The sequence below is a fragment of the Sycon ciliatum genome, chromosome 5, assembly GCF_964019385.1.
Source record: "Sycon ciliatum chromosome 5, ocSycCili1.1, whole genome shotgun sequence".
In the NCBI taxonomy this organism is placed as follows: domain Eukaryota; kingdom Metazoa; phylum Porifera; class Calcarea; order Leucosolenida; family Sycettidae; genus Sycon; species Sycon ciliatum.
The window spans coordinates 20,895,588-20,923,087 of NC_088647.1; the positions used below are offsets into that span (position 1 = coordinate 20,895,588).

At 49.1% G+C, this 27,500-nt stretch overlaps 1 protein-coding gene across 8 annotated transcripts in view; it reads left to right on the forward strand.

Annotated features, from left to right (window-relative positions):
* LOC135817997 (leucine-rich repeat-containing protein 71-like) overlaps nt 1-27,500 on the forward strand; it is an 85,603-nt gene that overhangs the window by 13,660 nt on the left and 44,443 nt on the right. For 2 of the 8 annotated variants that reach the window (XM_065331304.1, XM_065331303.1), the window contains exons 12-15: nt 1-71; nt 631-691; nt 9,662-9,747; nt 10,848-10,980. The exon at nt 1-71 is cut by the window's left edge and continues 14 nt beyond it. The exons of 1 other annotated variant lie outside the window; for it this stretch is intronic. In XM_065331304.1, the coding sequence (XP_065187376.1) occupies nt 1-71; nt 631-691; nt 9,662-9,747; nt 10,848-10,980 (351 nt within the window). Of the gene's footprint in view, nt 72-630; nt 692-9,661; nt 9,748-10,847; nt 10,981-16,875; nt 17,031-19,450; nt 19,799-27,500 lie in introns of those variants that run through there. 5 more of the 8 variants (XM_065331305.1, XM_065331308.1, XM_065331302.1 and 2 more) reach the window with 4 other exon arrangements.

Genomic DNA, 27,500 nt, shown 5'->3' on the forward strand with positions numbered 1-27,500 from the left:
AGAGCAAGAGTCCCACCCTCGGTGGCCGTGAGAGCAGGCAAAGTGTATTGGCTGGGAAACAGGGCAAAAAGGTTAGCAGCACAGCCAGCCACCTAAGGCCATGGCCTGTAAGGGGCCATAATGATTATAATGATAGTCTCTTCTTAGGAAAGGGTTTGCTCCCCATACTGGAGCCTGCGCTTTCGTTTTTTCTTTTTCTTCTTTTTTTTCTTCTTTTTTTTTTCGCTTTTTCGCGCAAGCTGCAGTGTGGGGAGCGAACCCTTTCCTAACAAATCAATGCCGAAGTCGCTCCCACTAATTCGTAATAGCCTCTTGTGTCCATAATGATTATAATCGATCTTGTACACATTCAACCTTGATGTTGCCCTCTTTTCTACAACTTTGTTGACCTGAAAATGACGAAAATAGTACTGACCAGCTGGGCCCATCGGGTGGGCGTTTGCTCTGACATGATCGTTTGCAGCAGACTTTACGGTACATGCAGGTGTAGATGTAGATGTAGGTGGTGGGGGGGGGGGTCACAACTTATGGGCCGGCAGTACTCATACACTATTACATGTCACTATGTAAGTTGACTTTCCTACCTGTGATGTTCAGATAGACTGGCTGTGTCTCTGTGTATTGACCCAGGGCCAAGATGGTGGCAAGACGGCAGTAGCGAAAAAGAAGGAGGAAGAGAAAGGCAAAAAAGGTGGGCAACTGCTTGTAATCTCGTTGCAGGACAACAGGGTTAGGAGTATTTTTATTTTCTATTTTTTACTGAATACCACAGAACCATCAGATGCTGCACAGCGGGGGCGGTGGCATATTGGATGGAAGTGGGGGCGGGGCAAAAGTAACTCCTCCGACCAAAGGTCTCGGATTCATCGTTACTCATGTGCGCCGATACATGGGAGGAAATAACATGTGTATCCAAGAGGGAAACACCGGATTTGCAAACGATAATGGGGAGAATTTGAGATTGAGATAGGACATGACAATAGTAAAAGCGTATACAGTCGTCCCTCTCTAATCCGGCACTTGTTTATCCAGCACCCTTGCAAACCAGCACACTTTCTGGCAAAACGGATTTTTTCAGTTCATTTTCTACGCTTTAATCCGGCACTTGAATTCCGCCTCCAGCAGCGATTTTCTGCAACAAATCACTCAAACTGTACATAATTCGGTTTTCTAATCCAGCAGTTGTACATAGCAGACTGTCAGGGACCATTGTAACATACACAACACATGTAACATGCACTTGGGAATATCCTATGCTAGTGCATAAGATATTCCCAAGTGTATGTTATAGACATGCATTCCACAAAGTACTTGGTTCGACACAGAAAATCCCTACGTTTTGACGTACGACACAAACATGTATGATAACATGTGGGCCGGGTTGGAGGGCAGGATTTGATAATCCAGCACCCTTGTTTATCCAGCAGAAAATGCCGTAGCAAAAGGTGGCGGATTAGAGAGGAACGACTGTAGTATGCATCTCCCATGTGGGTATGCTAGTTCCTGGGCAGGTGTCACTCAGGCACAAGTACCGTATTTTGCAGAGTACGAGCCGCTCGTTAAACACCAATAATTCACCCCAAAACATCAGTGCAATTATTCTATGATGGTCAAATTCACCGTCATAAACATGGTGGATGTCTGTATAGCGTGGCAAGAAAATCTGGGTGCAGCTTATACTCCGGAAAATGCAGTGTTTGTGTACGTTTGCGTGGCTCATTGCAGAGCAAGACCTGGTACCATATGACAAGGGCAACTTCGGACAAGTTAGACAACTCTAAGCACTTGTACATGTGTATGAAAGCCACAGAAAGAGTTCACCGTGACACCTGACCACCCCGACCGCTCTACAACGTAGGATGGACCTTCAAATGTTGTCCCGTAGACAGGTGGCCTCCGTATCCAATGTCGTTTGCTGGAAGTAACATCCCTTAACATCCCTTTTACAAGTATGGTGCATGTATTGTTATTCCATATTCACTGGCTGAGGGAATGGAAAAGGGAAAAAAATCTGAAGAAAAAATTGACTGTCACCACCAGAAGTCGAACCGGGGACCTTCGCTCGAGGCCAGCGATGCTCTAAGCACTGAGTCACGGTGTAGCCATCATCCAATATGTTATTATTATTATTCCTCAATCACAATGACGTAATGCCAATAAACATGTGATGTGGGTGTTTTTAACCAGCTATGGAGGGGAAAGCTGAGAAAAAGAAGGAGTACAAAAATTATAAAAAAATAAATTATCGTGTCCGTTCCCGAAGGGAACTCACGACGGCCGCTAACACCCGATAAACCCTAGCGGCAGATGCAGCGCATAACGGTGGGGGTGAGTGGATAAGTCTCACAACCACTGGCACAAGTGCCGAAAACGACCCCATTAGCTGCATCCATGTACCCCTTGTGCCTGGCCACAAGTTCTCAGTCGACTGTGGGTAGCAGCACGGCTGGAAAAACCGCTCCCAGGCAGGACTTGAACCAGGTACCTCTCGTATCTCAATCATAGAGTAGGTGTGTCGCGGCGACCTTGTCGCGCGATTTGTATCATGTTTGTGCCTGTTCTTGTTTCAGTACAAAACGCTAGTTCCATGCCCACGTTCCCGTGCTTTGTATGACTTGTTTTGGCCCACGTATGCATGACTGTACATGTACTTGTCAAGGCACGTGCATGCAGCACAGTTTGGCGCGCTTTTGCGAATGTGTTTTGCTTCTCCCACGGTGGTGGGTTATGCTGCGTTTCTTGGACACGAGTGGCTTTCAGTTTTTGTTGTTCTCTAGTATTATTCTGGAAAGAGCGATTACCAGATTACTACAGACTCCTTTGTCCTATGATGTGTGCCACCTGTAGAGGTGAGATCGGACTTGTGACCTGTGTTGATAAATCGAGAGATTGGGAATTCTAATCTTTCGACATGGTGCTTTAGTGACCAGAGATTTTCCTCAGTTTATTTAGTAAATTCCGACCAGAGTGATGGAGACTATCGCCCAGCTCGTAAAGTGTAGGGCAAACACGAAGCGACGACTCACACGCCTTCGCCACAATTTAACCCGGGAGCTTGCCAAAGACGCTCCATCACCACACTACCTGCTACGAGATTGGCAGCAGGCTGAACGCCTTGCAGCTGAAATCAATGCCACACAGGCTAGAATCCGCGATCTGACCGAACAGGCGACTTCCTCGGATGTTGAGGACCGCCTGGAGCAACTCGACAAGTGGGAGTTCGAGTTCGACGATGACCTGGAAGTCCTGAGGGACGCACGTACCGTTCTACAGAGGGAGAACCCGTCCGGACTCGCCACAGCAGATGCGGAACTGGAGGCAATCGCCAACTCGAGTCGATCCAGTGCCCCACAACCCTCCCCCACGACGTCCCCAGCCGCTGCCTTGCCCAGCGAATCATTCAGCCCATCAGCAGTGGTGGTCCACTCCAAGGGTCCACCTTCCGCTCCTGCGAGCTCTCCTGTGACTGCTGTTAGTCCTGTCCATGCTACTGGCTCTCCAGCCACTCCAGTCGTCCCGTCTCCGAATGTTCGCTTCCGCATTCCCATGACACCCGATCCCGTATCAGATACAGACAGTGACTCCGACTGGTCCAGTTCCAGTTCCGCCGGCACTCGGTCTTCTGGCGGGACATCTCGTAAACCGAAGCGATCACCCTCTTCCAGGGTGCCTGGTACCTCAGTGCGAACTGGGGGTAGTGCCGCCACGAGTGCCACTCCTCCTCCACCATCTGCCAAACCAGCAGTGACAGCAATTCACTTGCCGAAGCTGACCGTGCCCACCTTCAGTGGTGACACACTTTCCTGGCCCGCATTCTGGGACATGTTTTCTGCGTCTGTAGACGCCCAGCCACTTCCGGATGTGTCCAAGTTCACATATCTGCGCACAGCGTTAAGCGGTCCACCGAACCGCTTGATTGCAGGCTTAGCGGTCACGAACGACAACTATCCCATCGCCCTGCAAGCCCTGAGGGAGGAGTATGGGAAGCCGGAGGTCATCGTCACCAAGCTCTACCGACACCTGCAACAACTCCCTCCATCGTCCTCCCAATTGGCGTCTATCAAGGTCACGCAGGAGACCGTTCACAACCTCCTCAGACAGCTGGAAGCACAGGGCGAAACCCTCCGTGGTCAGAACCTGGTCAGCCAGCAGATCCTGTCGAAGTTCCCCCTCGAGGTGACCACCAAGCTGGAGGAGTGGCGTCCTCTTTCTGAAGCCTCAATGGTGTGGGACGTCAAGACACTGATGCAGGCTCTCAAACGGTACGTCACCCTGCATGAGCGTGCCCAACAACGCTCCAGCTTTTCCGACCACCCGATGACCGCTGTATCTGATCATGTTGCTAGCGGAAGTGCTCTATTGGTGTCAGCAGCGCAACAGCAAACAACCTCGCCGGCCCCTTCACAGCTGCGTCACTCAAGTGCATCACAAAAGCCCTCTGGATTTCGCTCACCCTGCGTCTACTGCGGTGGTAACCACGGTCATGATGACTGTCTGGCGTACGGCACAGAGCAAACCCGCAAGGCCCAGCTTCTCAAGACACAACGCTGCTTCCGGTGTCTTGGCAAGGGTCATCAAGCTGCTGCTTGCACTCGGGCACGGACATGCCGCCACTGTCAGATCACCAACCGCCACCACGCGTCTATTTGTCCAACACTGTTCGCTAGCCAGCATACCACTCAAGCTGCTATCCACAACCCTCCCCTCGGTAGTCAGCAGCCAGAGCACGCTTCAGATCCTCCGGGAAGCCCCACCACTGTAGCTTCCGGTCACGGTGTCTCTACTGCTAACGTCTACCTGCAGACGGCCAAGGTGACACTCCACAATGGCGGGCAATCACTTTCCGCTCGTGTACTTCTTGACAGCGGCAGTCAACGTACCTTTCTCACAAGTTCCGCCGCGGAGTCACTTGGACTTCCTGTTCGGTGTACGGAGTATCTGCACGTGTCCACATTTGCCAGTAGTGGGCCGCAGCGACTACAGGCCAATGTTGTCGACTTCGAGCTGGCACTGCAAGATGGCTCCCTGCTCCCTCTGACAGCCCATGTTCTGCCAAAAATCACCGACCCTGTCCATCGCAGTGCAATTCCTGATCAAGACCGACAGTTCCTGCAGTCGCTATCTTCTAGTCTGGCTGACAACCTTCCAGACACATCTGAGAAGGCATCCGTTGACCTGTTAATCGGCACGGATTACTTCTGGAGCATTATTCAACAGGACCGGATCGTGTTGCCGTCGGGTCTGTTGCTCCTCCCATCGCGTCTGGGTTACATCCTTACTGGCTGCTGTGCTCCGTCACATGATGACTCCAGCCAAACATCCACACTGCTGTGTCACACCGCTGTACGCCTTGCCTCCCATCAGCTCCAAGTAATGGATTCCACGCCGCGGTCGACACTCACACCCAATCTGACCGAGATGTGGAATTTGGATCGGATTGGCATCCACGACTGCCCCGACGTCACTGCTGATGACCTGGCGCTCCGCCATTTCCAGGACCACATCCAGTTCACTGGTGGCCGGTACGAAGTGGCCTGGCCATGGAAATCGGAACCACCTGACCTGCCAACCAACTATGGCCTCGCATTTGGCCGGTTGTCTACGTTGTGCCGTCGCTTAGCCAATGATTCCGACCTCCGACAGCAGTACGACAAGGTCATCCAATCGCAAGTTGACCTGGGGATCATCGAGCCTGTCGCGAACCCACCGCCTACGGGCACGCCACAGCACTATTTGCCCCATCAGCCAATTATAACGCCGTCGAAACAGACCACGAAGCTACGCATTGTCTACGATGCCTCGGCGAAGACAACGAAGCAGTCGAAAAGCCTGAACGAATGCATGCACCGGGGCCCTATCCGTCTGCCCAACCTCTGTGGTATGCTCCTGCGCTTTCGGTGCTACAATGTTGCCATTGTTGCTGACATCGAGAAGGCGTTTCTTCAACTGCGTATCCGGAAGGAAGACCGCGATGTGACACGTTTTCTCTGGCTCAGGGATGCTACGAATCCTCACCTGACCAAGGACAACCTTGCGGTTTACCGGTTCTGCAGAATGCCCTTTGGTGTAATTGCTAGCCCATTTCTATTGGAAGCCACAATCCGCCATCACCTACAGCGCCACCCGTCGCCATTGTCTGAAACGATTGCCAGGAATATCTACGTCGACAACGTTGTCATTGGCGTCCGGACCGATGAAGAAGCATTGCCCGTCCACGACCAGGCCAAGAGTATCTTTGCCGAGGCGTCAATGAACTTACGTGAATGGACCAGCAGCTCGGCCGTGGTTCGTGCCGCTCTCCCTGAAGATGATCTTCTCACCTCCCGTCGCACCAAGGTTCTCGGTCTCCTCTGGGATACACATGCCGATGTTCTTACCATCCCAGAGAGTAAGATGCTGCGGTGTCCGTCTCAGCCTGTCACCAAGCGCACTATCCTGAGCGGTCTCTCTAGCCTGTATGACCCGCTTGGCCTGCTACTACCCATCACTCTTCAGGCCCGACTCCTCCTGAGAGAATTATGGCAAGTTCAGCTCGATTGGGACTCGCCGCTACCAGCACATCTGGCCGACAGGTGGGCAGCTATCTCGACTATGATGTCAACCGCTACGTCACTACCTGTCCCTCGACTCTGTGGTCCGGTTGCCACCGCGACAGATGTTCAACTACACATCTTCACAGACGCATCAGCCGAGGTATATGCTGCTGTTGCGTATTTACGGATCTCCGTTGGTGAGGTGCATCACAGCGGACTCATCTACAGCAAGTTGCGCTTGGCTCCGATGCCCAAACTCGATGCAGGCGGCACTGCTTCGTTGACCATCCCGCGTCTGGAGTTACTTGGTGTGACAATCGGTGCTCGACTATCCCGATTTCTCCATGACCAACTTCATCTGCCGATCTCGTCCACAACGTTATGGACGGACTCCAAGTGTGTTCTCCACTGGCTGGCCTCCCGACGTGACCTGTCAACCTTTGTCCAGAACCGAATTAGGGTGTTGCGCTCCCACACGTCAATCTCGTACTGCTATGTACCAACCTTGGATAACCCAGCCGACTTGGCGACACGCCCTCAGACAATGGAGCAACTCACAGCTAGCACACTCTGGTGGAAGGGTCCACGCTGGCTTCTTCAGGAGCCTTCCCAGTGGCCACAGAAACTAGTCGTCACACCTGACGTTATGGAACTTGCTGCTACTGAGGTTCGTGGACCGAAGGTGTTGCATGGTGCCACGCTAATCGCCACAGCATTCCCCCAGTCACGGCCTGCCATCGCCACCACTATCTGTGACCGGGTGTCATCGCTAGAGCGACTTATTCGCATCAGCTTCTACGTCTGTAACTTCATCCAGCAGCGGCTCTGGTCCCGTTTGTTGCCGGTCAGTCAGTCTCGCCTACGAACCACTCACCCCCTCCTCTGTTCATTGCTGACCGCTCTAGCCTCATCTTCGCATCTCAATGCGGCCTCTCGGCGTCTCATTCTAGCTGTACTCATTCGGATGGCTCAGCTTGAATGCTTTGCTGATGTGTTCCAGAGCTTCGCAACCAACAACCATTGCCCCATCCGCGGACAACTTGGCGTCGCCATTGATGATCACGGCCTACTACAGTGTCATGGGCGACTTGCATTGGCTGGTCATCCGGCCCTGGCTCTCTTACCAGCTACTCACCGGCTTACCCGACTCGTCATTACTGACGTTCACTGCCGCCTCTTGCATGCCGGCACAGCCCATACGCTAGCCCATTTGCGACTCAACTTCTGGGTGCCGCAGGGCCGCCGAGCGGTTCGTTCCATCCTCCGAAATTGCACCGTTTGCCGCAGGCATGAAGGACCACCGTACAAGCTGCCGTCCCCTCCAGCCCTACCGAAGGAACGAGTGGTTCCAGCAGCCCCATTCGAGTATGTTGGCCTCGATTATTTTGGTCCGATACTGGTGAAGCAAGCCGATGGCACTACAACATCCAAGGTCTGGGTTTGCCTCTTGACATGTCTTGCGGTACGTGCTGTGCATCTCGAGTGGGTCATTGATATGACAGCGCTTCAGTTCATTGCCTGTTTCCGGAGATTCGTGGCCAGGAGAGGGGTACCCCGCCTGTTGTATTCAGACAACGCATCGCAATTCAAAGCAGCCAGTGGTGTGCTCGACCAGCTGTGGAGCACAGTCGCCACGGACCCTGGTGTTGCCAACTACTTCACCAGCCAGGGTATCACCTGGAAATTCACAACCGCCTTCGCACCTTGGCAGGGAGGAGTGTACGAAAGAATGGTGGGGCTAGTGAAGCGGAGCCTACGGAAGGCACTGGGGCGTCAGCACCTCCGTCTTGATCAGCTCGCCACTCTTCTAGCTGAAGCCGAAGCGGCAGTCAACAGCAGACCCCTTACCTCCGTCACCGCCGACTACGAGGGCAGGGATGTCGAGATACTGACTCCTGCTCACTTCCTCCTTGGAAGTCGTCCAGCTGCTCTGCCACTTTCAACTGCGCTGGATGACCCCGAGTATACACCTCCAAGTACCGACCCGGCATTATCCCTGCTCACCGAGTGGCGTCACAGGCAGACCCAAAGCGAACTGTTCTGGAGCTTGTGGCGAACAGACTACCTCCAAGTGCTCCAAGAGCGGATGGCTCACACGTCCAAACGGCAACATTGCCCCAAACCCTCACCGGAACCTAGTGTGGGCGAAGTTGTCCTCGTTGACGAAGAGACGGCTCCAAGATGCATGTGGAAGCTGGCCCGTGTTGTCGCACTAGAGAAGAGCCAGACCGACGGCGCCGTCCGGGCTGCCCGCATTATAACCAGCACAGGCAAGGAGGTCAATCGACCAGTATGCAAATTGTACGGCCTTGAGTGTCGCCAAGTCCCAACGGAACTCCCGGAAACTGCAAGTGAGGTGCCAGTTACTGCACCAGCATCTGACAACCCCCAGCGACCAACTCGTGCGGCAGCTGACAAGGCCCGGCAGAATATTGCAAAGTGGACAGCTGTATCGTTGCTGCACGTACACATCCCACACGCCTGATAAGTTTGACCGTGTCAGAGTGTGAGGATTAGGTGGTGCTTGGTCCAATTGGCAGTGACCTCACAAGCACATAAAACTCTCTGTATGCCTGTTTAACTGCTTGCTGTGTGTGTGCGTGTGTATCTGCATTGCTTATGCTCTATAAGTTACCTCCCGGTGTACATTCCCGGTCGGCTGGAGTGTCGCGGCGACCTTGTCGCGCGATTTGTATCATGTTTGTGCCTGTTCTTGTTTCAGTACAAAACGCTAGTTCCATGCCCACGTTCCCGTGCTTTGTATGACTTGTTTTGGCCCACGTATGCATGACTGTACATGTACTTGTCAAGGCACGTGCATGCAGCACAGTTTGGCGCGCTTTTGCGAATGTGTTTTGCTTCTCCCACGGTGGTGGGTTATGCTGCGTTTCTTGGACACGAGTGGCTTTCAGTTTTTGTTGTTCTCTAGTATTATTCTGGAAAGAGCGATTACCAGATTACTACAGACTCCTTTGTCCTATGATGTGTGCCACCTGTAGAGGTGAGATCGGACTTGTGACCTGTGTTGATAAATCGAGAGATTGGGAATTCTAATCTTTCGACAAGGTGGTTGCCATACCAGAGTGGTCGCCTTGACAAGTTTTTCTGCCATTGTTTGTATGCCGCAGGTGACCAATCTCGCCTTCAGAAAACAAGAATGAAGTCCAGTATGAGCGAGAGTGGTGTTTCGCTCAGCGGCAAGGAGGGAAGAAAGGTATGCAAACGCACTCTTGTTTTTGTTTGCTTTGGGTTTTGGGAACCAAGAACAGGAATCTCGTACATGCCGATATGCATTGCATCGTGTAGTGCAATTTCCCTGTGCTCTTCATTGTGTCATTCATTGTGATGGCATTGCTCCAATCGGCTTCGTCTAGCCGTGTGAATGTGCATAGTAGGGAGGTTTCGCTCTACGGAATTACGTATGAAAGTAACGTAGGAACTGCACGGTATTTTCATACGTAAAAATCAGAGCTGCTGGGTTTCGCTCTACGTGATTTATCCACGACTGCTAAACATGCGTTGTTGCTTTGGAGACGCGTTGGCTGCATGCGCCCACCGCATGCACCATGAACCGAAACCGCGTTTCCATCTTATTTTGCACGTGGTATACGGTGTGTGTACCTTGTGTTTCGCGCGGCTTGAACGTTGCCATGGACAAATGCGGAAACTGCGAAAAAATATTTCAAAAAGTCCTACGGAGGACCCAACGGAGGAAAGAGCTTTCCTACGGAATTCCGTAGAGAGATTTACGTATGAAAGCTGCCCTCGCTCCCCGGCGCATACGACATACGGATTTTCATACGTAATTACGTAGAGCGAAACCTCCCTATTATGAGCACGTGATGCACTTTACATGTAGTGGACCGCCATTGGCCTCCTGTTTTCTTCTTTTTTATTTACAGTTTTGGCTGTGGGGGATTTAGCTGTTGCTCACTTCTTTTCCCTCCTCTCATTTTCTGTGAGATCTTCCCATTCTATGGAATGCCAGTGAAACACCACGTCATTGCACTCAGAAGATGAGACAAGATTATTGCACGGTACATAATGTGGCCGAGTTGCGCTTTGGCCCTGGGTTTAAAAGTTAACGTGATCCGTGCTCGATGCATTACGCAGTGGAGCAATCTAGGCCGTGGCCTGCTTGCCTCAAATGGAAGTAAGCTGGCAATTTCTGTCACTTTCCGACTCGAAACAGACCTTCCCCACGTTGCTTCATGCTTCATTACCCCCCCCCCCTTAATGCCTTGTGACAACTAGGATATCATTCGCGCTTTAAAAGTGACCAGCCCTTTACATCATTATCGCAACAGGGCTCAGATCGTTTCTGCTTCTGTCCTGCAGTCAGGCGAGGATGGCGAGCCGTATAACGCACTGCTGGACGACGTGGCTGCGCAAGATGGCAAGCAGTGGTGCATGGGCAACCTGACACTGGTATCTCTAGACCTCACCGGTAAGGGTGCGGTGACGTCATGCTATGAGTCATGATGATGTAATGGTGATGTAATGGTCAGGCCATGATGTTTGCATAAGCAAGCAGTGGTGCATGGGCAACCTGACGCTGGCGTCTCTGGACCTCACCCGTAAGGGCACGGTGATGTCATGCTTATGTCACAATGATGTAATGGTGATGTCATCATAGTCGGATACTTGTAGGCTGTAGCTCTACAATATCACCATGAACTGAGCATGATTGTATTGTGCAATGCTCTGCTCCTATTCGTGAAGACAACAGGCGGCAGTATCTTCTCTAAGCCATTTGTTTCATACATGAAAGCTCCCCGTACAAAACTGAAATACTGCTGCCAGCGGTAGACACCTTTCAGACCTACTCACCAGGGAAAGTCCCTTAAATGGGTCTAAGTGAGGGAACTCTAAAATATTGCCAGTACGAGGACTCGTCACAGCTAAATTATCAATGCCAAAATGGCTAATGTATTTTGCGGAGTATAAGCCGCACTGGAGTATAATCCATACCCATTTTCCGAAGTATAAAGCCGCATTGGAGTACGAGTATAAACCGCACCCACATTTTTTTGTCATGAAATACAGATGTCTACCCCATTTATCACCGTTATTTTGATCATCGTAGTATAAGCAGCACCGACATTTTCTGGGTGAATTCCTGTTGTTTAAGGTGCATCTTACACTACGTAAAATACGCTACTATTTATTTATTTATTTATTTCACTCAACTCGTGGTTCATGACCAATTGGCACGCAAAGTGCGAGAGAGGGGTGATAGCCAACCACGGCAAGAAAAGAAAAGAAAGGAATATAGAAAAAGAGAAGAAAGAAGGATAGACAAGAATCCAGCAATGAGATCCTATCGTACTACATTATGCGATCGGAGTGCATTTTTAAAGCTGGAAAGACATTTTGATGTCTTAACATGCTGGGGAAGTTGCAGCCAAAGGCTGTAGGACAAAAACAGAGGAGAGTTGGTAAATGCGGCTGAATTAGCACGGGGAAGTGAGAGACTATTACGAGTGGACCGGGACAGAGAAAACCAATTGAATACGGAGAGATGAATGGGAATTTTACCTAGGCGAATTCTGTGGATCAAAACGCAAAGCTGCTGTTTGCGATTATCTTGCAGTGGCTGAGTATTGCTGATACAATAGAGCTCAAGACTAGGAAATAAACGCTGCTTGTTAAACAATATTTTAAGAAGAGATTTATGTTGGATTTCAAGTTTGTTCACAAGATGTTGACTTAGACTACACCAAGACTGGCATGCATACTGGAAAATAGGTAATAGATACGAGCGATAAAACATAGAACGACATGTATTTGGCAAATGAGAACGATGAGGATATAGTATGCCGAGAACACTACTACTTCCTCCGCGTCATTAAAATTGTCGCTTCCCAGAGCGATTTTTCGAAAATTATGTTGTCCACTCGAAGGGCGCAGAAATCAGCTAGAAATTGAGGCAGAGCATTGTCGACCGGCCAAGCTTTAGTTTGTGACCCCCCCCCCCCCCGCTTCGCTGCACTTGCAGCTAAGGTCGACGTCTTCATCAGAGTTTGAGGCAGACCCTTCAGCACTCAACAATACGCTGAACAAGACGCGCGTTCAAATTCTGGTCAAGAAACTTCGTTTTCAGGCGATCGATGCCTCCAGGTGCCAGGCCCTGAAGGCAAGCTAGAATTTTTCAAGTACACTGTAACGACCTTCCAGCGGGACAGGGTAAGCAGTTCCGCACCTTCTTTCCTTGGCAAGCGCTTCGCTGATTTTGTTGGTGTTTTCAGACCTGCTACCTTCGCAGCAACATGCGCCACAAGTAGCGCATTTTAGGAATTTGAGACCACTTTGTTCTTGCCATCGCCAACTTCAGCAATTCGTATTCAGGAGAGATACCAGCATTTTTATACCCGAGCTTGCAGTCTTGCCAAATGCCCAGGCGAACGATGTGGGACGGCACGAACTCCAGAAAACGAAATGCGCTCTGGGGCGGAATAGTGCGGAGCGCGATGAATCCGCTTGGTGCGCAAGAGAGCTCCGACAAAGTTCGACACCACCACGGCTTCAGTGACAAGTAGACATTGCGCAGGAAGGGTCACACCAGTGTTCAAATACAGAAAACAACGATTCCGAAAGTCTGACTAAGACGAGCCAAGTCACAAATATTGCGATACGCGAAGCGACAATTTTAATGACGCGGAGGAAGTAGTTTTCTTGCAAATATAGTCTACATGAGGAGCCCATGTTAGACAGTCGTCAATAATTATACCAAGGTGCTAATGTTCATGGACAATTTCTATGGTCGATGAGCTGCCAGGACATGATAAAGACACATTACAGAACTGATCACTAGCACCGCTACAGAAGAACATCACTTTGGTCTTACTAGTGTTCGGTCTCAGCTTCCAAGTCGACATCCAAGAAATGGTGGAGTTTATCTTTTTTCTGGCGGTCATTGACTAGCAATTGCTTGCAACTACTTGAAGCGGAAACTGTGGTGTCATCGGCGAACAGTGAAACATTAGGGACAGACATCGGTAGATCATTGACGTAGACTAAAAAGAATAGTGGCCCCAGGATTGACCCCTGTGGCACACCAGAATTAATTGCCTGGGGAGACGAGATGGTGTTGCCGACGCGTACAGCCTGTAACCTGTCAGTTAGGTAGCTTTCAAAGAAACAAAGCAGGTTGCCACCAATGCCATAGGCACCCAACTTGGCAATCAGGCCTCTATGCCAAACAGTGTCAAAGGCTTTCGCCAGGTCAAAGAAGCACGTGCCAGTATGTTCTTTCAAATGTCGGGACTGCATGATGTTTTGGATTAGGTGGACTAGGTGCAGAGCTGTGGAGTCCCCTCGCCGGAAACCAGACTGCATGGTATGCAAGTACGGGGACAAGTGTCGATATAGCTGATCGTACACAATGCGCTCAAACAGCTTTGAAATACAGCACAGTAGGGGGATGGGTCTGTAGTTCGTTGCATCCGACCGGCAGCCTTTGCGCTTATAAATTGGGACCACTAATGCGTATTTCCATGCGGAGGGAAAGATTCCAGACGACAGAGAGATGTTAAAGAGCAGCGATAACGGATATGCTAGGCTGTCTTGGAGGTGTTTCAGGATTTCGTTTGGTATACCATCGTAACCAGGAGACTTCTTATTGGGGAGACTGCGTATGTATCTGGTGACAGTACGGGATGAAATCGTCAGCGATGTAAACGTTGACTCTACAGGTATTTGGTGGATAGGAGGAACTAACCATTCAGGTCTTTCCATAACGCAGAAGCTGGTAAACTGCTCATTCAGAGCATCCGCAATATCAAGAGGCGCAGTGGCGGAACTTTGGTCAGACCGTGTGATTGCTGTTGGACTAGAGCCCAATGACGATGCTGATTTACGAAGAGTTCTTATAAATGAGTGAAGTGATGGACGCTGGCTGTCGGTGAGAGAAGTAGTAATGGACTGGATGTATTCTTTATGGGCTACACGTGATAACGTTTTTGCTATATTCCGCTGACGTTTGTACTGCGTTGCATTGGACGGGGTAGGGTATTTTTTATAGATGCTGTAGAGGTCATGCTTTCTCTTAATGCCTGCCCTGAGCACTGGTGTCATCCATGGTGGATCCTGGCGTGAAGGGCGGCTTCGGTTTCTGGTGGTTGACTGGTGATCGCGGTGAAAAGAGCAGACTGAGAGAGACGATTCGAGGACAGACGAGAAGTTAGAAACGGCTGTATCAATATCAAGGCCGCATAAAAGGTCACTCCAGTGAGTTGCGGCAATTTCAGCATTGACGCCTTCCCATTGCGATTGAGTGACACACCAGTCACCTGGTCACCGTGCCTGCAGGGTACAACTTACTAGCCTGTTTGACCTTTTTTGGGTGCAGTCCTGTCACTCGAGTTGAACTCGAGTTGAACCTTGGTGTGAAAGTTGTCGCCTGCTGGCGCGATGACCAGGTGATTTGGGCACCCAGGAGCACGTGACCGCTTGTTCAACCATGTTCGATTGGGAATAAAGGAGGAACGCTGCATCGCAGCCTTTTCGGACCAAAACCAGTCGACTCAGCGTCCAAAAGACTACAACATATGGGCCAATCGCGGTCATCCGTGCTTTTATAAGAACAACATATCACTTTTAGGGAGATTTTGCATACAAATCCCCATCTAGTAGGGCACAGTCACCCAGTTTCGGTGGAAGTGTGTGGGTTCGATTGGGAAAAAAGAAGGAAGGGAGCGTCGCAGCTTCCTCGGACCAAGACCATTCCACTCAGCACCCAGAAGACTACAACTGGTGAAAATTTGATTTTAGGGTATACTTCCCCTTTAAAGATTACTACAATACATTAGTATTAGTGTTACCATGGTTACTACTGTAATGACTTTCGCAGTCATCTAAAACACACAACAACACTCAACTTCGTCCTGTTTTCAACTAACTAATTACTGGAATAACACCTATAGATCAAGTAGCATGAGTTGCCAGTGTGAATGATGCCGCAAGGTCGTACGGTGCAGGTGCGTAGTATGCATGATGTCACCAGTCAAACATAAATGGCAGTGGGGTAGATTAATGCATAGACAAAGGTCAAACACTCTAACACAAATATGGACCCAGATCCACTACAACTACTGCCGTCCTCAGAAGTAGCGTTGTTTACTTCAGTCCTGCTCAATGAATTGCAATCGCTAGAGTCACGTTCTCACGCGCCCTGCACCGGTTCTCATCCAGGGGCGTAGCAGCCGGTCCGGCCGGACCACTTTTTTAACACAATGCCAAAAGTGCCCAGAATGCAGAATTTTGCACCCTACTTTCAAAATGTTCCCAGGCGAGACCCCCCCCCCCCCCCCGGACCCCCTCCCTCCGGCCGGACCACCTCCAATGACTGTGCTATGCGCCTGTAATCCCAGTGTTGTTGTGCAGGTCTAGGGTTGCACGGCGCGGGACGCGCTCTTGTCTCGTGTGATCGGATTTCTTTGAGCAGCACTGCACCACTAGTTACTCTAGTATGCACGTGTGTACTTAGAATGCTGTTAGCCCGAAGAGGGAAAGTCCCTGGTTTGAATTCCGGTGATGACATGCCTATCCACACTTCCCCTTCCTCAAACTCTCAAATACACATCCGCAGCAGTCAATGATAGCAGCATCAACGTCAGTGATTTCTTTACTCCTTTGTTAGCAGTTCTTCTCTTCTTTGTTGCTAAAGTTCCCTGAAGAGCAGTAATTATAATGTTTCTATGGCAATGCATACAATGGTGACGTGTTGGTGGTCGGATATCAATCCGTGGAATTTTACTTGCGGAAAATTTGGATCACTATGCATGGTTGTGTGTGTGTGTGTGTGTCTGTTTGTGTGTCTTCTTGTGTGTGTGTGTGTGTGTGTGTGTGCGTGTGTGTGTGTGTGTGTGTGTGTGCGCGTCACGTGTGTGTGTGAGTGTGTGTGCGTGTGTGCGTGTGTATGTGTGTACGTGTGTGTGTGTGTGTGTGTGTGTGTGTGTGTGTGTGTGTGTGTGTGTGTGTGTGTGTGTGTGTGTGTGTGTGTGTGTGTGTGTGTGAAAAAGAAGAAAAAGACCAAAAAGTAGGGATTCACTGGCCGGAAAAAGCTATTTCATAGCTGTGTGGTGTAGACCAGGCTGAATAGTGGCGGTCAATTCTTCAGCCTTGCAAGCTGTTGAATGGTGCAATCCCAGAACAAGCTGCTATGGCTTCTGTTGTAGCATCGCTGTCATCGCCTCCGGCGATGGGCGTCCAATAGTGTGTGTGTGTGTGTGTGTGTGTGTGTGTTTGGGTGTATGCGTGTGTGTGTCCGTGTGTGTGTGTGTGTGTGTGTGTGCTCGTCTTTGGGTTTGTTTCTATACGGATGCGTGCACGTGCTCAACAGAGAATGCTGCGATGACAATGGAAGCCGTCGACCGATTTTTTGCTGTTCTCCAATACCAGAAGGTAGCGTGTCAGGAGCGTACGGCACCACGACATGGCCTCATGAACCTGCAGTGCTGGCCCAAGTACATCTGTCCAAATTTGAGCAGTGACGAGGTACGGCACACCGGCGGAGTATAAAGCTAGGTTTACAATCCGATAATCACTTCCATGACAGTCACTCTAAAAGTTACACGTACTTGCTGAAAAAATACAGTCGACTTTACGTATAACGACACTTGGCCGGGCATCAGAAAAGTGTCCTTATTCGCAAAGTGTCGTTATACCCCAAGTCTTATTACACCTTACAGGTAGAATTGACTTTTCTCTGCGCATGGACATTCTGTCGTTATTCGCGAATTGTTGTTATATCCGCAGTCGTTATTAGCCAAGTTGACTGTTTGCTGCATTTCTGATATTTTTCTGAGCATCTTGGTACCGGACCCAACAGTCATCTTGGTACCGGACTCAACAGTCAAAACGTCGACAGAACACGCTCCGGTATTTGAACTCTACTATAGAAAACATGGATGTAGCGAATGGGATTTCGGCATTTGGCCTCTGGCTGGTGGGTCTGATCTATCCTCCCCCACCGTTCAGGAGCCGCAGCTGACGCCTGATCATGGGGTGGTGGCGTCCCACGGAAGCGGAAAAGCGGTTCTTGACCCGCCCTGTGCGCGAACCCGTGCAATTTCTTTTTAATAGAAAATAACTTTAATCAATGCGGTACCAAGGAGAGAATGTGTCTTGACTGCCACCACTCTAATGATGTACTGTCAAATCTGACATTGCCGTTGGCGTTGCATTCATTTTATGTAGGGGTGAAAGGATTATGTGGTTAAGTCGATTAATTAGTCGAAAAAATCTAGTCGATTACGATTTTTCTATTCGCTACAGCATTTTCGTACGACATACTTTGGTACGACGAATTATCCGGCAGGTGCAGTGTAACTCTACATGACTTTACTGCAAGCGTGCAGCACATGTACCAGAGTACGAGTCGATGCGCGCATGCACGGATGTGTCAATCAACGCGTGCAGCACGCAGAGCGAGTTGCTCATGCTCTGGATACACACTACACGCGTACCCGGTAGATCTACCTGATGTACTCTAGATCTGTTGTGTGACACGCGGCTCTTTTCTCTGCACCGCGCACTGACTCGTACCCGCGAACTTTCGTTCCGGTTGCTTCATGGAACTCACTTTTCTGGACAAGTAGCCTTCAGAATCAGTTTGTGCCTGTGCGACGGTCGATGTTTCCATTATTTTTGTTCTCCTTGAAGTTTCAAAATTGATTGTAGATGATGCAAAATGGTGAGTTTTGTCGTCAGTGGTGCTTAATCGATAATAATCGATAAGTAATCGATATTTTTTGGATTAACCGTTAAGGAATATCCCTTAATCGTTTCACCCCTAATTTTATGTAACTCCGGAACTTGTAAACCACAACAAATATTTGAACTCTGCCGAAGTTGGGTAGTTTTGAGGTTTTAATGGAAGGAATTTGTTTTACAGTAAAAAATTCATGGTTCGCGTGAAACTCGGGTGGAGGCCGAGTTTTGCGAATCCCTAGGAACACCACCAGCCCCAACAGTCAAAATTCCGGTCACATTTTTACGAAGTTCGACGCGAAGTCGAACACAGTAGAAAGTTATCGACTCGGTGTGTGCATGGTGTGCACGCATGTATGCGCCGTGCACACCTCACTTGTGTAAGCGGTGGCACAAGCGAGTAAGCAGCGCTTCCGCCCCTGTTCAGAGAACCACGGCATGGCCAGGTCTTATCAACAATTCGGAATACGAAACCGTGATGAGGATAGGTCAGATCTGTCAGGTAATAACAAGAACAAACTGCCGGTCCCTATCATACTATAAGGTACTGGAAGTTTGCGTGCAACTCTAGCTTCCCCGAGAGTCAAATGTATGTCTGCCCATACGTGCTTGTGCTTAACTTTTCCATATCAAGCAGTCGGTCTGGCAAGCCTGGCCAAACTCACAGCCTATCCCTTCATACGACCAGTTCCAGTCGGTTACTGAGCTTTTATGTTTTCTTAGAGATTCCGTTTTGTCGTTTCTTATCACCTCCTCCTTGCCCTTCCCTTCCTTCTTCGCTTCTTTCCTTCCAATATTCATGATTGTGATGTTATAGGGACCAGCTGCCATTTAATGCGAGAAGATACAGTGTCCAACAATGGTGTGTAGTCATTGTATGCCAAAGTTGAATAAACACGAACAAATAAAACAAACGAACAAACAAGATTACTCTGCCCAATACTGTGCAGAGTCCATAGCAGAAATGTATGATTGTATTCTTGTGTGTTTGTGTGTATGTGTATGTATGTGTGTGTGTGTGTGTGTGTGTGTGTGTGTGTGTGTGTGTGTGTGTGTGTGTGTGTGTGTGTGCCTGTGTGTGTATGTGTGTGTGTGTGCCTGTGAGTGCACATGTGTGTGTGTGTGTGTGTGTGGGTATGTGTGTGTGTCTGTGTGTGTCTGTGTGCCTGTGTGTGAGTACATATTTCTGTGCTATTTCTCTCTAGGCTGATGAGGCACATGAGTATCACCCGCCATCCACGGATTTTGAAGTTGCGAGGCTGAAGATGCAGCGGATGCTCATTGATATCAACCCAGTCGAACGTAAGAAGCGTTTGAAGGAAGAGAGAGAGAGGGAAGCAGCCAATGCTCTGAGTGCTGATTCCGCCACCGCAACGTAGAGAAAAACTTGGCACCAGATTCGCAAACGTATAGGAAAAAGACAGGTCAATGTTGCCGCTCTCTTAGGCTCAGGCTGTTTGTTTTAGACCACCCTGTTGCCTGAGAATGGGAAAACAACATGAAACCCAGACTTGCAAACAAGATTTTTCTCTCTGACTCCAGTTCTGCTCCAATTCTCTCTCTCTCTCTCTCTCTCTCTCTCTCTCTCTCTCTCTCTCTCTCTCTCTCTCTCTCTCTCTCTCTCTCTCTCTCTCTCTCTCTCTCTCTCTCTCTCCATGTTGTAAACCTGGCGATGTATAGTGGCATCTGGTGCACGAACGCAACAAAGCTACCAGATGTGTTCTCATCACAGAAATGCTGTGCAGAGTTTTGTGCAGAGGTTTGTCTTTTTCATGATATCTCAATTAGGTGAAAGTCTACAATTAGATATCTAATCTATTTTATGCTTGGACACCGAAAGAAAATCACGGTGGTGAACGCGACAGTGTAGTAAACGTGTATGTATTTGAAAATTATTTTTCTGTACTAATATTCAGCGGATAGTCCACAGTCATAAACTTTTGCTATGAGCCTCGTCTATTCCCTAAGCAATTAGACTATTCACAAGAGATCAGTCATATCTTGGCCATAGCATGGAATAATTTAATTAGTGAAAATTCGGATTGAGGTGGCAAAGTTGTGATGGCCAGTGAGCAGCTGTGTACCTTATAATATTACGGTGCACAATTGCAAATAGATTAACATGGAGTGCATGTGTGTGTGTGGGGGGGGGGGGGGGGGAGTGTATGGCACCCAGTGCTACCCCTGCAACTGTTAGCGAGTATAATTTTAGCAAAGTGTTAGAAGCTTTTAGAAAATCTGAAGATGTTGCTGCTCCATAAGGTCCTTGGACTCGGAAGCAGGATTCGATGCTCAGGGTTCTGGCCAAAGGGGTAGGGGGGGGGGGGCTGCCCCCCCCCCCCACACCCACCACCTGCATCCACCTCGTGTATGGTCCAGTAACAGTATACACACACCACTGTGTCAATCAGAGATATTTAGACAATGTATACTTTTGAAGTAGTTGGTAGACACTGTATGGCGTAGCTTTCAGGAAATTCCCTGTACAGTGAAACCTGTCTAAGGCGACCCCTCAAGGGACGAGAAAAAGTGGTCGCCGTGGCCAGGTGGTCTTCTTATCCAGGTTCAGTGGGTCACGTGACCATATCCACATGTGATACATTATTTTGATCAGTGCATCACAGTGCACACACCTATGCTACTCTAGCACGACTCATGTGCCTGGGGTCCTCAGACCTGTCAAATGCCGTGCATGCACCATGTACATCTACACTTCCTGCACTGATGTGTAGATCTACCATGCCTGTTGCACCATGCAATGGGTACATTTTACATGACTAGCACTGTGCAACGCGGTCGCGGGTGGGTGGTCGTCGGTCGCGTTGAGCGAGTGGTCGCCTTATCCGAGGTGTTTTGAACGTGAATGCGTCCGTGACAAGGACAAGTGGTCGCCATGGTCGAGTGGTCGCCATATCTGAGTGGTCGCCATTACAGCTTTTACTGTACATAACTGTATGTTGAAACCATTTTGGTCGACTGAGAGATGCAGGGCTTCGCCAACACAATTCTTTTGATCTCTTCTTTTTTTGTGAATTTACGAGTACATAGTTTACTTCTGGTATTTGTACTGTACTGAGTGCGCTACTCACTCTCTTCATTCTGTTGATTACTCTTTTTTCCTCCAAAAAAATTTGTTTGACATGGTTTATTATGTGAAGCAAGCATAAAAGCATGCCCACGCTCCGTCCACCCCTCCCCCCCCCCCCCCCTCCCCAACACACAACGCCATTTTTAACGTAATGTCACCGTTGGTTGCAACCAGCCCAGCCACCCACTCATGCCAACACAGATTCATAGAATTGATGTTATCGGGCGCAGGAAAATCTAAAAAAAAAAGGAAAATCTCAATTGACGATCCAAAGAATAAAATTATATACAAAAAAAAACAGAAATCATTCAAGGACAGGAACTTGTTTGATTGATTGAGAGACTGAGAGTAAAAGGCCATGACCGATCACACCAGCACTCACATACTGCAAGATAATACAAGTTATGCAACAACAAGTATATATTATGTAGGTATGAAGAGGCTCAGTAAGTTGAAAACAATGATATAAATTTTCACTTGCAAACTGTCTATTTTATCTGTAGACCTGGAAGTATAAAAGGCAATGCAAGCACATTTCATGATTCAGAACACGTATAGTAACTAGTAACTAAATAAATTCCACACAGATTGAGTAGGCACACAGGGGATTCCAGCTGTCATGGCTATAAATGTAGATACATGTACAATGTTTGCCATAGCTGCAATGATTGCCATAGCTGCAATGATTGCCATAGCTACCATAGCTACCACAGCTGCAGTGGTTGCCTTAGTTACAACGGCTACAACTTCTTCGCAATCCTATCCTAATCTAATTGCGAGGGACTCCTTCATCTGGCAGCTAGGTACAGCATTGCCAGTTTTCGTGTACTGTGTGACATGTACATGAATTGTACGTTCTGTTCATTGCCGGCCAAAGACTGAGGGGACATGCTGCACCACACTCATAAAGCTCTGTCCCTGAACGACCAGGTGCAGAATCAGTGGTCATACTCTGCTGCAATGTCTACCAAAAGCTGAAAGCTATAGGCGTGTTCGGCCAATAGCAGTGGCCTTGGCACTACTTGCTCTTCGACGGGGTTGCCTGAGAGATGCACTCGTCCCATATCCATGACGGCTGGACAGCTGGTCAGAACGCTCACTCCGCTGTCAGTGATGCTGTTCTCCTCCAGATCTATAATCTCCATGGAGTTGTTGCACTCTTGCAGGGATACTAGCAGTGTGGTGACATCATCTCCAAGCTGGTTTTTGCCCAGGTTGAGAAAGACTATCGACAGTGGTCGCAGAGTGTCAAAAAGCTTCGCAGCGATGCTCATATCAGCCCCTGTCCTCTGCAGCGTGATGCATTTCAGATGCTTGAGATCTGCCAGGCTAGAGAAGAAGAGAGCATAGTCGGTTGACATTGTGTCAGCGCCGTGGAAGAGAGGATTCCTGGTCAGCGATACAACTTGCAGTTCTGAGTTTCTGAAGGCGTCAACAAGAACAGCAGCTCCACTCAGGTGTATGTTATTATCAGCAAGGTTCAGGTAACGGATATACTGGTATTGGCTGGGCCCATGCATCACCATGCAATGAACGCCAATGTCGTTGAGCTGGTTGGAAGATAGGTGCAATTCTTTCAGGGTAGAGTCGGTCACAAGGAATTCTCCCAGCTCAGCCATGGATTCATTCGGTACAAAGCCGACTAGAATGCCACCGTGCTTGTTGACCAGTGTTGGCACGCTTTTACGGATGACAGAGGTGGATGTGACAGACCAGCACCTGAAGTGCACGGCATCGTTACCACAGACTCCAGACTGAGCAAGCTTTTCAAGCAGATCTAGTGTAACCCCAGGATTTCCGCTTAGCAGGATTTCACACTGGGTTGGTTGTGAAGATGGAGTAGCAGGAGCGATTGAAGCACAATATGCCCGTTCCTGAGAGCGTCGACTGCGAAAGAAGCGTAGCAGATGACGATCAATTGTGTCGCTGAGCTGATTGTCGGTAAAGTTGCATATGGCTATTGAACGATGGACGCTAAGCGCTGACAAAACCTTTCCAAGGTCATCATCACCAAGGCCAATCTTATCCAAGAATACACTCTGCAGATTTGGCAAATGGGTCATGAGCTGTGCTAGATCTGTCCCGCACCCGTAACCCAAAGAACACTGTCCCAGTGACACTGCTTCGATGTTTGAACACAAGGAAATGTTCTTCGCTAATGACGCCAAACATACATAGTCTAGTTTGCAACATCTCAGTGACAATGCTGTCAAGGAGGAATGCATGAAGCACGCTGCCAGCGATGCTCCATCTTCCTCTGCTTTGGTAAGATGAGTGCTTTTCAGCACCAGAGTCTCCACGCCTGTTGACACCTTCAGCTGATCCGAAACGCTCTTCAGTGGACATCCACTCAGGGGATTGCAAGATATGTCCACAACACGAGCCTTTTCAAGAAGTGGTGCAAGTTCTGCTACTTGATGCTCTTTCAAATTGCAGCCTTCCAGATTTAGAGAATCAACAGTTCCTTTGTCCACAATCTCCAATACACTGCACACAGATTTGATGTCTGTGTCATCAAGGGTCATACCAGATAAATTCACAGACTCTTTGGCAAAAGACTGCGGGGGAACAGAAGTGGATTTTGAGCCTAATTTTCCTGTTGACAGGCAGTGTTCCATGACACATCGCATCAGGAAAAGCCGAAACCTCTTCGCTAAGGATCCTGTGAATGACGATGAATTCTTCATTCCAACCAATATCTCATCCAAGACGTCACTCCTAGCTGTGCCGACAAAGAACTTCCAGAACTCCCACCTCTCCTTCTCCACGCCAAAGTCTCCCAAACATTCTCTAGCACTGCTAACTGAATTCAGTTCCGAGGCACATGCACGTGCAGCACACCACTCTTGCATTGTTATGTGTGGGAGAGCGATGGTGACTCGTCCTCGGTAAGATGACCTCCGGTCTCTGTTCTCCAAGAGTAAGCCAAGCTCTAGACACCTGCGCACAGCAATCTCTGGCAATGCAGCCGCCGGAAAGGAGAAGGACCGCTTACGAAGGCCTTCTAAACAAAGACCGTTCAAAGAAGAAAGAGCTCGCACTATCTCAACAGACTCAACATTTCGTTCACTTGGTCTGTCAGTTCTTACAAACTCTTCAAGGTGATACTCAACAACAGTGTACAGGCTTACCTCCTCGCCACATTCGAATAGCCGTCCTCCGCAGAACTCACTCTGGATTGCGCGTGCCAATGACACATTGCCGAAAGTGGCACCACGCTTCTTCTCCAGTCGTGCAATGGCGGAGCACAGGTACTGTACATAGAACAGAGTAGTGCATGCAGGAACACTGTTAGAGAGAAAGTACTGCTGACAAAGTAGTGTGGCCAGTAGTGGCGTGCTCTGCACTGCTTGTTTCAAATGTTTGTAAGCCGGCTGACTGAGCTCTGACATGCATGCCATGGCGTCTTCCTCTCCTAGTCGACTGGTCACAAATTCTTGCAGCTGTTTCTCGCTGAATCCACCAAGCCGATAGTGCATGGCGCAGTCTGGTACAATCTCGTGTGCCTGTTGGCATGGGCGGCTGGTGATGATGGCGGAAGCATCCATTAGCATGCTCTTCTCGCCCTCCATGAATGCACGTGCGGCTGAGCTGTAGCGGAAAGCGTCTGCACTGCTCTCGTCAACACCATCAATGATGAGCAGTACCCGGTCGGAGTTAGCCGACAAGTGCTCCAGTACGATTTCCCTCTCCTTTTCCTTTAACACGCTGGTCAGCCCGAGTTGGTCAAAACCGAGAAAATCACTCCAACTTGTTGTGGAAAGGCTGTCTTCGTCTTGAACACAGATGGGAATGACAAAGTCAAACTGATCACGTAGATCATCTGCAGCAGTGGCAGCATCGTCTCTTTCCTTGTATACGAAATCTGCCATCACCCGTCTGCACAACATGGTCTTGCCTCTACCAGCATCTGCCATAATCATGGTCTTACATGGTTCCCTCGTTCCCGCACGCTCGCCCGGTGAATCTTCAGTAGCACTTGCTCCATTCGATCTCCTAGCTGTTCTGTTTTGCTGCGGTGTCGTGAGAAGTTGAGACGGGTTCTCCAATGGAAATGATCTCTGGTCGTCCGCTGCCTCTTCTAGCTCAGTTACTTTGCCCTTGCCTTTCTGTTTGTATGCTCTGGCAGCACGCAGGGCTTCTCTCTGACTCAGTACTTGCATGGAAATGTATGCCTTGCGAGCATCCTCCCGCAGGAACTCATCAGCAGCACATGACATATCGGATCTCCTGCAACGCTGCCGGCACAGGCTCTGCAAATACTGGCGATATTTTGTCACGCATTTCTGCTTCCTTTCCTCTGCTGTCAGCAATACTACGCGTTCATGTTCAGCTACCTGGTGGTACATTTCACATACCTCCTCTATCGACTCTTCCAGACAGCCTACTACTCTGGACTTCAGCAAGCGACACTTCACCAATTTTTCAGGGCTTCCAGTTTTCTTGCATTGTTGTATCATCGCTTCCAGCTGTTCAGCCACGTCCGTTTCACCTACCTCACGGATTGCTTTACATAGCTGGGTGAATTCCTTAGATGGAGGACCATCGGGAGCATCGCCAGCGAGGGCGTCCTTCTCAGCCGACAAGATGATCAGTTGTCGCAGCAGCTCAGTTACTCGTTCGTGTGGGATCAGTTGGTCGTGGTTAATTCTAGCGTACTCGACGCTGCCAAGATCAAGCATTTGAACCGAGACGATAATGTCTACAATGTCCATGACAGTTGAATGGAGGCGTTTGTGGAGGACTGGAAGCAACTCCTCCAAGGCTAGGATCTCCCACCACTTCATAGCTACAGTAATCCCGCACAACTATTGTTATCACCCAAGTAGCTCCCTCTAATGGCGAGCTGGCACTGAGCTTTCGTGCCGCACACGCTTCAACGACGGTAGGCCGCTTTCTACTAGACTACTCAGTCACCGGAGCACAAACATTTCGTGTGGCGCGAGTTTTCTTCCTTTCCACGGTCTTTTTGTCTGTGTACAAGTACAGACTGAGTACAGACTCAGTGCAGCCTAACCGTAGCCTAGTTTAGCTATCTTTAGTTTAGACTGAGTCTGTGGAATGACTATGTAGGGGTGGTCCCGGTGGATATGAATGCAAGTAGGTCTACATTTTTGAACAGGTCTGAGTCTGTACTCGTACTCAAACACATCTTCCCCCTGTATCCATGGTATCACAATGTCATAATATTATAAAATGTTTTTGAGTCTACGTAAGTTTTGGGGGCCAGGCCGAGCAAATGTCACGAAAGCGCTACACTCGGTACGGTGTCATGACTCATGGTCGTTGGTCGCCTGACACAGCCTCTCTTTTTACGGGCAAAATATACACCTCCATGGACCATGAGTCGACACTGACTCACGCTGCTATCTGGTGTTCACGAGGTGTTTGTCGCGCTGGAAACGGAGCTTCTCTGTTACTTTAATTTATGGACCTTGGTGATGTTTTGCCTAGAGTAGAGAGCACTATTATGGTGCTCTCCAGCCATAATCTTCCTCAGCCTACTCAAGCTCAACTTTTGAGGGGTGAATTTCCCGAAACACTGTGTATTGAGCAGGGAGTGGTGCTTTCTTCCAGGTTTGCCGAGTTGACCTGGTTGACGGTTCGATGGACTTCTCGTGTGCTCTGGATGGCAGTCCCGAGTCGTGAGTCAGTCAGGTGAGAATTCAAGTCGGCAGGGAAAGCACTAGCTCCCATGTAGGGAGCAACACAGAATTCCCCAAGTATCGCCGAAGTCACACAAACCTCTTCTTCAAAACTAACACAATGAATGGAAATGCCATACAAACATTAGGAAAAAATAAAGCACGAAAATGGGTCGTTGGTTTCTTCTTACCACGGAGTCGTAAACCCGTTTGTGCGCCTCCCTGGTCTTACTCTTACTCTTACTAGTCTAAGTCTTAGCGCGCATCCACTTGGCTGAAACTGTCACCATGGTCACCATGGTTACTAATGCAGGTACTACATGTAGGGCAATTCAGTAGGGGACTATAAATTTTCGTTTGGAATTTACTATATTATTCGTAATAATTTATTGCATCCGTGGAATCGCGATTTCCTGGAGGGACAGACTTGGCTGAAACTGTCATCATGGTCACTACTGCAGGTACTACATGTAGGGCAGTAGGGGACTGTATAAGTACAATTTTTCGTTTGGAATTTACTAT